We start from the raw sequence: 13,483 nt of genomic DNA on the forward strand, positions 1-13,483 counted from the left end.
ATGTTTGAGTTTGTAAAGAATAATACAAACTGCTATTTTTTTGAACAGTCTAATATTCACTTTTCTTAAATTTTTTTTAGAGGAACAACACAAATTTGATATATTTTTCTTCATGTTTTGATTTGGAATAGAATGTGTAGTGTTCCCAATGCATTTGTGTGTATGGAAATAAAAGCTATTAGGATTTTGAGCTTTATTCACTTTTTCAACACACTGCTTTTATTTTGAACACAACTGTACATATATAGGCTGTGCATAAAGATCTAGTTTCACCAGTGAACTGAACATTTTCTTTGATGTTTCCTAAAGAGAACTTACCATTTTATACCCTCTGTACTTTAGCAAAATATGAAATTACATAAACAGGATTTCTGCAGAGTGAGCATCCTCCAAAGATTAGTTGAAGGGAATTCCATCCATTCCTCAAAACTTTTTTTTATAAGTTTTTATACTATAAGATACTTGTCGTATTTGCAATTTATTTTTCACTTTTTTGTGTCTCAAGGAATTGCCTTTTTGTTGGCAAATGCTCAGGAGCTATTTGATACACCTAGTGAAACGGTACATGATAGAATCCAACAGTTTATATCTGTTCATCGAAACAGCTTCTTAGTAATAGTAGCAGCTCTCCATGGACCAGAGGAATGGGACTTAATGTTCAGCATTCAGCTGAGGTAAAGATTTACATTTCAAATCACTAACCATAGATTGTATTGCTTTTAAACACCTGGTTAGCTTCTGTGCTCCCAAGTGCATTCAATTTTTATGTGCATGGATTTGTAAATTATCAACTAATGCAGGCCATAGATGGGGAGAAAAACGGCAGATTTTCGGCCGATTAACGGTCGGTCTAAAAAACTTACCTGACCACCAATTATTACGAAAATCGGCCGATTAATGAGTAACCTATAACGGGAAATGATGTCATTTTGTGGCCTTTGTGATCCTTTTTCGGAAAACGATCGTTCGTTTTTGACCATCAATGAGGATAAAGTCGGGCGTTTTTCGAAAATTTTCCAACATCACCGATAATCTGAAAGTCCAAAATACACGAAAAACGGCCGACAAAATCGTCCACTAACGATAAGATAATCGGCCGGTTTTATTTTCGGACGAAAAATCGGCCGTTTTTCTCCCCATCTATGGCCTGCATAAGTCTATAGGGACTTATTGACAGAATCTATCTACATATATATATATATGTAAATAAATATATATATATATATATATATATATATATATATATGTGTAAATATATATATGTGTAAATATATATATGTGTAAATATATATATATATACAAATGTACAGTCATGGCCAAAAATATTGGCACCCCTGCATTTCTGTCAGATAATGCACCACTTCACCCAGAAAATTGTTGCAATTACAAATATTTAGGCATTCTTGTGTTTATTTGTTTTGTTTGTATTGGTATGATACAGAAAAGTGGAGAAACAAAAAGCCAAATCTGACAATTTCCTAGCAAAACCATCTAAATAGACTGGACAAAATTATTGGCACCTTCTCATAATTGTAGGAAACAATTGCATTCCAAGTTTGTGATGCTCCTGTAATTTGTAATTAAACTCACCTGTATCAATTAAACAGGTGCTGACAAATGTAAAAATCACAGCAGCAACCATTAAAATGGTGAAAAATTGACTCAAAGTTTCTGGTGTGTGTCTCTGCTGCTCTTTCTCTTCCCCAAGCTCGATGTGGCACAAAGAATTGTCTGAGGATTTGAGAACAAAAATTGTGGAAAAGCATGGACAATCTCAAGAGATCTTAATGTTTTTGTGTCCACTGTGCGCAACATTGTCACGAAGTTTACAGCCCATGGCACTGTAGCTAATCTCCCTGGACATGGACAAAAACAAAAAAATGTATCAAAGATTGCAATAAAAGATTGTTTGAAGGGTGGCTAAAGAACCTAGATCAAATTCCAGACAGATTCACGCTGACCTTCAGGCACAGGGTACAACTGTGTCAGCTCACACTACAAGTTGTCATCTGAATAAAAAGGGACACTATGGTAGGAGACCCGGGAGGACCCCACTGCTGACACAGAAACATAAAAAAGCCAGATTGGGGTTTGTCATAAAAAAATTTGGAAACAAAATTACAGCTTTTTAGTAAAGCCCATCATTCTACTGGTTTCAGAAAAAGCAATGCAGTCTTTAAAGAAAAGAATACAGTCCCTACATTCAAACATGGTGGAGGTTCACTGATGTTTTAGGGTTGCTTTGCTGCTTCAGGCACTGGATGTCTTGACTGTGTGCATGGCATTGTGAAATCTGAAGACTACCAAAGAATTCTGGGATGCAATGTACGGCCCAGTGTCAGAAAGATGGGTCTTACAGCTGAGTCCAGATCGCAATCCCATAAAGCACGTGGAGAGATCTCAAAACAGCAGTTGGGAAAAGGAACCCTTCCAATCTGGGAGACCTGGAGCAGTTGGCAAAAGAAGAGTAGTCCAAAATTCCAGTAGAGAGGTGTAAGAAACTCATTGTTGGTTACAGGAAGCAATTGATTTCAGTTATTTTTTCCAAGGGGTGTGTGATGATTGTGCGAAATAGAGACATGGACACTGACAGCCATCTTGTTAGGTCGTGGCCATGTTGTCTCTCCTGTCCTCCCTCCTCCCTTTTGAATGGAATGTGAGGCTGTAAGTGAACAGGGGTCAAATGTGCCTCTTATCTAAAACACAGCTAGATAAACTCCATGGCTGTAAACCACTAATTAGCCTGGTTCCAGGGGGTCTGCTTGAAAACCACTTTCCTCTGCCCGATCGTAAAACAATAACTGCAAGTCATGACCTGTTAGGCCAGTGATGGCGAACCTATGGCACGCGTGCCAGAGCTGGCACGCAGAGCCATCTCAGTGGGCACGCCCTGAAGAAGAGGAAGAATGCGCTCTTCTGTGCACCCCCGGGGGCGCGCATCGGGCGATCTCCGTGATCGCTGTGTCCTACGGACACAGCTGATCACGTGACGTGGTAAAAGGCCAATCACTGCGGCCTTTTACCACGTGATCAGCTGTGTCCAATGACACGCTGATCACCGGGAAATGCAAATGCCGGTTCTCGGCTGCACTTTCCTCACGCTGTCAGATCGTGAGGAAAGTACTGCCGAAAACCGGCAGTTGTCAGAGCATGGAACGGCACCGATCATCAGGGTCACTGATCATCAGTGCCCTGATAATCGGTGCCCAGCAGTGCCACACACAAGTTCCGCCCACCTGTGCCCAGCAATGCACCCACCTGTGCCCAGCAGTGCGCCCACCTGTGCCCAGCAATGCACCCACCTGTGCCCGCCTGTGCTGCCCACCTGTGCCCAGTAGTGCCACTCACCTGTGCCCAGTAGTGCCACCCACCTGTGCCCACCAGTGACACCCACCTGTGCCCACCAGTGCCACCCACCAGTGCCCATTAGTGCAGCCCAGCAGTGCTGCCAGTCAGTGCCGCCAGTCAGTGCCCAGCGGTTGTGCCAGTCAGTGCCCAGCAGTGCCGCCAGTCAGTGCCCAGCAGTGATGTCAGTCAGTGCCACCTATCAGTGTTGTCTATCAGTACCCATTATCAGTGTCGCCTATCAGTGCCACCAAGCAGTGCCGCATATCAGTGCCACCTATCTGTGACACCTCATTAGTGCCACCCATCAATGATGCCCAGCAGTGCCGCCGGTCAGTGCCGTCTGTCAGTGCCTCCAGTTGGTGCTATCAGTCAGTGCCGCTTATCAGTGCCCATCATTTCCTGCATATCAGTGCATCACCAGTGCCTCCTCATCAATGCTCACCAGTGCCGCCTCATCAGTGCTACCTATCTGTGCCGCCTCATCAATGCCCATCAGTGCTGACTATCAGTGCAGCCTCACCAACGCACATCAAAGAAGAAATATTACCTGTTTGCAAAATTTTAGAATAGAAGCAAAGGAAACCTTTTATGTTTTGAATTTTTTGCTCTTTTTTCATTTATAGTGCAAAAAATAAAACACCCAGTGGTGATTAAATACCACCAAAAAAAGCTCTATTTGTGTGTGAAAATGATAAAAATTGCATATGGTTACAGTGTTGCATGACCGCACAATTGTCATTGTTAAGTGCAACAGCACTGAAAGCTGAAAATTGTCCTGGGCAGGAAGGGGGTAGAAGTGCCCGGTAGGCAAGTGATTAATTTCAGTGTTGGCACTTTGAAATAAAAAAGTTGGTTTTGTGTTGCAGTTTGGGCACTCGGGCTCAAAAAGGTTCGCCATCACTGTGTTAGGCCATTAGAGCTAGAATGTGCAATAAACGCACATTCCACATGAGTCATTTTTTATACAAATTCATAAACTACAGCAGGGACTGGGTACCTTTAATATGAAGCATATATTCGGATAGGTCATTTTAATATGAGTCACGTGACACCTTACATCCCTAGGTTAGCACCTACAAGAGAATAGAAAGCAATTTCTTTTATCCGGAGTAGCAGAGATGTGCTAAGTTTGATATCTGTGTGTTTTAGAATATAATTCTAAATATTAATCTGCCAGTTGCTAGGATGCTGCCTGTACCTATTGAAGGTTAATGACCGTAGTATGAAATTGTAAGTGATTTGGTCATAACCTTGGTTACTGCCTAACACCCATCCCCAAACTGGATGATTGGTCATTTGTTCTCAGGAGACACCTCTTTGAGATGATAGAAAAAGACTGACAGCCTGGAGAAAAATTAGCTCTCCTTTTAACCACTCGCACTCCTGAGGATTTATCCCCCTTAATGACCAGGCCTCTTTTTGCTACTCGGCGCTGCACTAATTCAACTGATAATTGCGCGGTCATGCAATGCTGCACCCAAACTAAATTTACGTCCTTTTTTTCACACTAATAGAGCTTTCTTTTGGTGGTATTTGATCATCTGTGCGCTTTTTATTTTTCACGCTATAAACAAAGACCGAAAATTTTGCAGAAAAAATATTTTTTACTTTCAGCTATAAAAAATATATAGTAAACTCAAAGTTAGTTATAAATTTAGGCCAAAATGTATTCTTCTACATGTTTTTGATAAAATAAAATCCCAATAAGTGTATATTGATTGCTTTGTGTGAAAGTTATAGCGTCTACAAACTATGGTATAGATACTGCAATTTGCGCCATTTTTTTGCTATACAGCGCTGCGCTAGTTTAACGGACAATTGCGCGGTTATGCAATATAGTACATAAATGAAATTTATGTCTTTTTTTCACACAAATAGAGCTTTCTTTTGGTGGGATTTGATCACCTGTGCACTTTTTATTTTTGGCGCTATAAACAAAAAAATGTTTGAAGAAAACTTTTTTTTTTTAAAAAAAACTATTTTCTCGTTTCGGTCATAAAAAATATCCAAAAAAATGAAAATCTTGTCATAAATTTAGGCCAAACATGTTTTTGGTTAAAAAAAATCCCAGTAAGTGTATATGGATTGCTTTGTGTGAAAGTTATAGCGTCTACAAACTATGGTATAGATCAGGGGTAGGCAACCTGCGGCTCTCCAGCTGTTGTGGAACTACATTTCCCATGAGGCATTGCAACATTACAAAACTGACAGTTACAGCTATGACTTGCAGAGGCATGATGGATTTTGTAGTCCTGCAACAGCTGGAGAGCCGCAAGTTGCCTACCCCTGGTATAGATAATGGAATTTACACAGCTTTTACTTTCTGACTGCTCATCACGTTTCTTGAGGTGCTAAAATACCAGGATAGTACAAACACCCCCAAATGACCCCTTTTTGGAAAGTAGACACCCTAAGCTATCTGCTGAGAGGCATATTGAGCACCTGCTGGTAAAAGTCACTGAAGTCATTGCTCAGAATTTACATGCTGATTCATACTGCAAATTAAAGGCTTTTTCAGGCATGCTACCTGTCCCTGCTGGTGAAGAAAGCTTTGAAGTATGGAAAGATTTTGCACAACAAGTGATAGAGGAATGGACTTGCTCAGAGGAAAAGAAAAAACAGCGCATCATGGAAAGCTTAAGACCACCAGCATCCATTATTGTTCGAGCTTACAAGGACACATGTGAGTACCAGTGCCCAAGAATATATTGATATTTTGACAGATGCTTATGGACTGCACCATGACCCGGATCAAATGCTTGCTGATTTTAAACAGACAAAGCATAAAGAGGGAGAGGATGTTTCTGTGTTTGTGAGGAGGCTAGAAGTGCTTCTAGGAAGATTGCTCACTGAGAAGATCATCTCTCCTACAGATGTTGATAAATTAAGGACTGCTCAAATCATAAAGGGGTTACTGCCGCATCACCCAATGTCACCGGTCCTAAGAGTTGTTTTGAGAGAGAGAAACTTTACTTTTACTGAAACTATGACTGAAGTAAAGAAACAGGAGGCTGATATCCTTTTTAGTACCCCTTCTAAAAGCAAAGTTCATCAGAGCTCTTCGGGTGAGCACAAAAATGAGACTGTTGCTAAAAACAAAGAAGTTGGTAGACTTCCACAGCTTAGAGCTCTATCTGCTGATAAAACCTCCAATGATAAGCCTCTCTTCCACATTAAATGTTTCCACTGTGCACAAACAGGCCACACAGTTCGTCAGTGTCCACTGCTTGCTGATAGTTCTGAAATTCACAGTAAAGCTGGACGAATGTATAAAAGAAAACAGGGAAAATCAAGAAAACAAATGTTCACTAAACTGCCTGGAGTAGGCCGCAAATGTACTTTTAATTTGTTTGTTAATGATTGTCAGGGACCATCGCGACGCATGGGTCTACACATGCGTAGGCATCTGTCAAGACGTACAGGTAGCAGGGCACTAGGACCCAGGCGCATCCGTCGTCTTGACAGTACTAGGCAGGCACTGGGACCTAGGCGGCGACTGTCAGGTGCAGGGCGGGCTACTTAAGCCAGCCCTGCACAGATGCTTGTTGCCGAATGGTCTTTTGTATCCTGTTACCTGTGTGTGAGTACTTCTGATTTGGATTGTCTGACCTTGTTGCCTTCTCCTGTCCTGACCCCTTGGCTTGCCTGACTCTGCTCCTGGATGTTCCCTTATAGATCTGATCTTTTGGTATTGACCCTGCGTGTGACCCGACTATCCTTTGCATATCGTCTTGTACCTCACCGATCCGCTAGTTACCGACCCAGCTTGTTTGACTCTGACTTTGCTCATCCGTCCATCCATCCCTCAGGGATCCCTGGGCTCCCTCACATCAGACTCTTAACCCGCTGGAGCCCTTGGCAGACTCCTCTACCTCTGGTAGAGATACCTAGCAGCTGCGACCTGGTCCCGGAGCGCTCCAAGTCCATCCCCACCATCAGGGGCCCTGGTGAACAAGTGCTCCGGTACTTAGACTCCTCACTCTGGGGAGGCTCTATCAGGGGACTGATAGAGGTACTGTCAGGCGGTCCGTTACAATGATATACCCACTACTGCTCTGTTTGACACTGGCTCTCAGCTGGCTATTATCTACAGACCCTTCTATCAGCAACACTTAAGCCACCTCCCTTTGAAACCTATGGAAACTATGCCTGTTTATGGTGTGGGAGAAAATCCTGTTTTTATGGATGGTTGTCTGGACGTTGAGTTTCACATTTCTGGTGTGACAGCTGATGAGGATCCCCCACTTAAAGTCATTGCCTATGTGAGCCCTCCACCCGGGGGTAGTGAGTATGATCCTATGATTGTGGGTTCCAATGTTGAAGCCGGTGAGGCTGCTTTCATAAGGTTTCTTCAGCCACAACAGGGTACTCCTCTACCTTCACTGCCTGTTGCTCCATAACTTCAAAATATCTGCCAAACTTTTGCTCCTGATCTTCCTGGAGGATGTGTGGGGAATCCATGGCATCCCATCGAGCTTCCAGCAGGGGGAGTGAGAGTGTTGCGGGTTTATGTGGAATTTCACCTGGTGCAAACGGTAGCTTTTTCCTGCTAGAGACTGATCTGAAAGAGGCTGCAAAGAAGGGCTGGGAGATAGTACCAGAAAGGAAAGACTATTGTTTAAAATGTCCAAGGATGGATGTTGTTACTGTTCGGAATGTTACCACATACCCTGTTATAATACCAGCTTGGCAGGAGGTAGCCTATTGTTACCCAGTGGAAACCATTAGCTCTTACTCTGCCAAGGCCGAGGAAAAAGAAACCAAATTAGACTTTTACCTGAATGAAGCTGATAGTCCTGCAAAGCACAAACAAGCACTAGAACAGCAGCTAATGGAATACAATGATGTTTTCTCTACTGATGACATGGATGTTGGGTGTGCTAAAAGTATTCAACACAGTATTTGCCTAACAGATAGCACCCCCTTTAGAGAAAGATCCAGGCGCATACCTCCTAAAGATCTGGATGATGTTCGAGAGTGCACAAAATGAAAGATCAAAACATTATTGAGTCTAAAAGCCCGTATGCATCCCCAATAGTGGTGGTCAGAAAGAAAAATGGTGGAGTACGAATATGTGTTGATTACAGGACTCTAAATCAGTGACTGGTCCCAGATCAATACACGCTACCTCGCATTGAGGAAGCTCTTGATGCCCTGCAAGGCAGCAAATGGTTTCAACATAATGGATTTAAGATCCAGGTATTACCAAGTACCAATGAGTGAGGAAGATCAAGAAAAGACAGCTTTTATTTGCCCCCTGGGGTTTTTCCAGTTTGCGCGAATGCCTCAGGGAATTAGTGGTGCACCTGCAACCTTCCAGCGTCTAATGGATCGGACAATTGTCCCACTCAATGTATTGTCTACCTAGATGACATAATTGTTTTTGGCTCCACTCTGGAGGAACTCATGTTCCTTCATCATGTTCCTTTTATCATTCAGAGACTGTTTAAAGTGCTTGATCGTTTGAGGAGAGAAGGTCTGAAACTCTCCCTGGACAAATGTAAGTTTGCCCATTCTTCAGTAAACTTTGTGGGCCACATCGTATCTGCAGAAGGGGTAGCAACCGATCCTGCTAAAGTGGAGGCTGTGGTAACCTGGCCCCGTCCCACAAATCTGACAGAACTGAGGTCCTTCTTGGGGTTTTGCGGCTATTATCGCCGATTCATTAGAGATTATTCCAAGACTGCTCAGCCTCTTAATGACTTGCTTAAAGAAACACCTGGCATTGACACAACCAGCAAAACTCCTTTCAGTGAGAGGTGGATTTCTGCTTGTGAGAAAGCTTTTCTACAGCTTAAGAAAAGCCTTCCAGAAGCACCAGTGTTGACTTATGTAGACCCACAAAAGCCATGCATTCTGCATGTAGATGCCAGCTACGATGGGTTAGGAGGAGTCCTCCATCAGGAGTACCCAGGAGGACTAAGGCCTGTTGCTTATATCAGTCGCAGTCTAAACCCAGCAGAAAAGAATTATCCCATTCACAAACTGGAATTTCTTGCATTGAAGTGGGCTATTGTTGAAAAGCTGCATGATTACTTGTATGGGGCTCAGTTTGAGAGGAGAACTGACAATAACCCCCTCACTTATGTTTTGACTACAGCAAAGCTGGATGCCACTGATCATAGGTGGCTTGCTGTCTTGTCTAATTACCAATTCACTCTCAAGTACAAGCCAGGACCCAAAAATATTGAGGTTGATGCTCTCTCCAGGCATCCTGGATTGCCAATGAACTTAGAAGAAAGTGAATGGGAGGAAGTACCTGGGCCTGCTGTGGCTGCCTACTGTGCTACAGTTGCTGTACAAGGAGACAATATTGTTTTCTCTGACTTACAAGTTATTGACTCATTGGGAGCTGGTGAAGAGTGTATCCCAAACATGTATTGCTGCCCCACTGCTCTAGGTGTACCAGAAAACATCCAGCTGCAAAAGAAAGATATGATTCTTCTACAAATGAGGGATCCAGTAATCAGACATGTTAGAGAGTCTGTTTTTTGCAAAGATCCTAATTAAATGAGAAAAACCCTACCTGAGCAGAGTACCTGCTATCTTAAGGAATGGGATGAACTAAAAATAATCGATGGACTTTTGTATAGGGTACGTTTGTTCCATTATCATCCTGGAAGGAGACAGCTAGTGCTCCCTCAAGTCTATAGAAAATCTGTTTTGAGAAGTTTGCATGACCAACATGGGCATCTAGGAGTTGAAAAAACATATGGATTAATCCGAGACCGTTTTTTTTGGCCACGAATGAGGGAAGCTGTTGTGGACTATTGCTGCCGTTGTGTGAGATGTCTGCAACGGAAAACTCTGCCTACTCGAGCTGCTCCTATGGAACACTTGAAAAGTTCTGGTCCAATGGATTTAGTGTGCATGGACTTTTTGTGCATTGATAATGACAGCAGTGGTGTGGGAAATGTTTTGATTGTGACTGATCACTACACTCGATATGCTCAAGCCTATCCACCAAAGATCAAAAAGCAGTAACTGTGGCCAAAGTGTTTGGGAGAAATTTTTTGTTCATTATGGACTGCCAACTCGACTTCACTCTGACCAGGGACAGGACTTTGAAAGTCGCCTAATTAAAGAGCTGTTAACATTGCTTAACAACGACAAGAGCCGAACCACACCTTATCATCCAGAAGGTGATGCTCTCCCTGAGCGTCCCTGTGCAGACAGTAGAGAACAGTGTGATGACAATGACTGGTTTACACCTCCACCAGAGTCTCCTGTACAGGCTTCTTCACCTATTACTAATGGGAGCCTTCCTCAGAGGGGAGGTCTGAACCCAACTACTCCTGCTTTTGAACCAACAGCCCAAACCTTTGTGCCTACAGTTCCAGGCATGATTGAAGCACCAAGTTTTCCCACTAGTGCAGTCCCAGATTTATCTGGACTAATGCCTGAGGGCTTGAGGAGAGGAGATCATGTTCGACGACCTCCACCAATATTTACTTATGACACCTTGGGAAGACCCCGCTATGCTGTACAGAACTATGCGTACAACCTCATGTTCTGATGGACATGATTACAGCCCATTCTAGACTGGTTAGCATGATGCCTATTTGTTATTAACCATGTTTTCTTTGCAGCTAATCTCTGTAATAGATTGCTTCTGGAGAAATGGTCTGCAGAAGGCGACAACGATGTTAACTTGCTATATTTTGTTGTTGTTTTATGTGTATATCCTTGCCGGGTCGGAAGGATTTTCAGCAGGGGGAGAATGTAGTGATGTGATAATTTCTTTGCCCATTTTCCAGTGTATGCTTCTATTATGTAGAAATAAAGAGTGTGCTAATTATTCACAAAAAATGCAAGGATGAATAGTAGAAATAACAAAATCCATAAATATAAACATAAGTCCAGCCACCATAAACAGTGATAATCCAATATCAATTTAATGTCAATCTTGAAACAAACACCCATGTGCAAATCCGACACCAGATGAAATGAATACACTCACCAGAGCTATATGCTGATTAAATTATAAACCAGCATGATAGCATTTTACTCTGGGAGCGATGATCTGCAGGATATCCCAGTAGAGGAACAACAACCAATAGTGATCCAATCAGCACATATGGAACAGCTAGGCAGCACATATGGAACAGCTAAGCAGCAAATGGTCTTCCAATAACATGGGCAAAGCTCGAGGAATCAGAAGAGATATGATAGTGCAGTACGTTTAAAACCAGTAAAATTTTATTAGTAAAGTATAACACTCACAAGGAAGGTGTCTAGCGGTTACAGAAGCAGTTTGTTACATCGCAGCGTTACTTTAACTGACAAATGCGTGGTCATTCAACACTGCACCCAAATTAAATTTACGTCCTTTTTTCCCACTTATTGAGCTTTCTTTTGGTGGTATTTGATCGCCTGTGCGTTTTTTTTTTATTTTTTATTTTTTGCACTATAAAAAAAAAGGCTGACAATTTTGAGAAAAACAATATTTTGGACTTTTTGCTTTAAAACCTGTCCAGTAAAAAAATGTAAAAATCAAATTTCGTCAAATTTCTGCAACATGTCTTTGCTAAAAAAAAAATACCAATACGTGTAAATTAATTGGTTTACGTGAGAGTTATAGCGTCTACAAATGGCGGGAAAGATACTGGGATTTTTTTTTTATACTAATAATGGCGGCGGTGATCAGCGATTTATGACAGTGATCAGTGACTTATAGTGGGACTGCGGCGAACATTTTGACACTGGGGGGGAACTGACTTGGGGTCACTGACATCCCCAGTGACACCAATACAGTGATCAGTGCAAAAAAAAAAAACACTGACACTGTACTAATGGCACTGGGGAGGAAGGGGTTAACTTTTTTTAGGCAATCAAATGGTTAACTGTGTGAGGGCAGTGTTTTACTAGTGGGCGGGGGGTGTGTACTTCACGGGAACACGCTGATCCCGAGAGCTAAGCTCTGCTCTCAGGAACAGCGTGTTAGGAGCTGACGGGGAGCAGAACTGCATTGTAAACAATGCAGCTGTGCTCTGTGTCACTGTTTGCCGGCAATCGCCGGGACCTGGCGGGTAATGACCGGCCGGGACCCGGTGATTGACACCCGAGGCCGCGATCGGCGGCACGGGTAGGGCGGTCATGCGCCTCGCGTGCGCCCCCTTCCTGTCTTGCAAACAACGTTTTAAAACGTGATTTTGTGCAGCGGTGCCGCCCTGTAGCCATTTTTCTACAGTGGCTGGTCGGCAAGTGGTTTACATCAATCGGGAACCACCTAAGAGACTTGAGGGCCAAAGCAGCCTTTTGTTCGGATGATTGGACTCTGCTCAAACCAAGGACTCTTGCAAGTATTCTGCCTTTTGAACTTCTTTCATTTATTTCTCTGTTGTTTTATTGCTCTCTTTATATCTTTGTTACATCTTTTTCTGTAAATATTTTAATTGCACCATTTTGACCTTTTTAGTAATAAATTCTATTTTCTGACAAATGTTGAAGTGTCTCTAAAGCTTTTAATGCAAACTAAAGGATCCCTGTCTCTGAAGAGTGCTACTGTATGTAATAATCCTCTGAATACATCTGTCTGTGGTGACAGTGTGTATTAGACACTTATACTAATATCAGTGTTACGGCTAAGATTTGTGAGTTTCCTCCTTCTCCGTAAAAAGGTGGTGGTTGCAGTGTGAAGGGTTAATTGCGTAATTAACCTAATCCAGTAACAATCACTCTCAGGCTGGTGGCACATAGATTGTGGTCCCGCGAGCTGGAAAATCTTTGTGCAGGGCGCAGCTGAGAGTGGCATTGTTACGCAAGTGATAGTGCGGTGCGAGATTGGCTGGTCCTTCAGTCACGAGTTGGTGAGAAGGGCTGGGGTCTGACGTCGCGCACCGTCACAGGGTGTGCTACCAAATATATTAAATTGAGGGTTCCAATAATTTTGTCCAGTCCATTTTTGGGGTTTTGCGTGGAATGTGTCAGATTTAGCTTTGTATTGGTATGACACAACAAAGTGGAGAAACACAAACAAAAGAAATAAACATGAGTGCCTAAACATTTGTAATTGCAACAATTTTTTGGGCAAAGTGATGCATTATCTGACAGAAATGCAGGGGTGCAAATATTTTTGGCCATGACTGTATATACATGTATGCAGACATTTGGGCACCATTTGTCAAATTATATG

At 42.6% G+C, this 13,483-nt stretch overlaps 1 protein-coding gene across 1 annotated transcript in view; it reads left to right on the top strand.

Annotated features, from left to right (window-relative positions):
* Positions 1-13,483, top strand: part of CUNH1orf146 (chromosome unknown C1orf146 homolog) — a 40,963-nt gene that overhangs the window by 12,843 nt on the left and 14,637 nt on the right. Inside the window, exon 3 of the mRNA XM_089668939.1 lies at positions 506-674. Within this exon, the coding sequence (XP_089525065.1) occupies positions 506-674 (169 nt within the window). The remainder of the gene's footprint in view (positions 1-505; positions 675-13,483) is intronic.

Source organism: Staurois parvus, unplaced genomic scaffold, assembly GCF_062004578.1.
Source record: "Staurois parvus isolate SC_StPar_1 unplaced genomic scaffold, SC_StPar_1.0 ptg000066l, whole genome shotgun sequence".
Classification (NCBI taxonomy): domain Eukaryota; kingdom Metazoa; phylum Chordata; class Amphibia; order Anura; family Ranidae; genus Staurois; species Staurois parvus.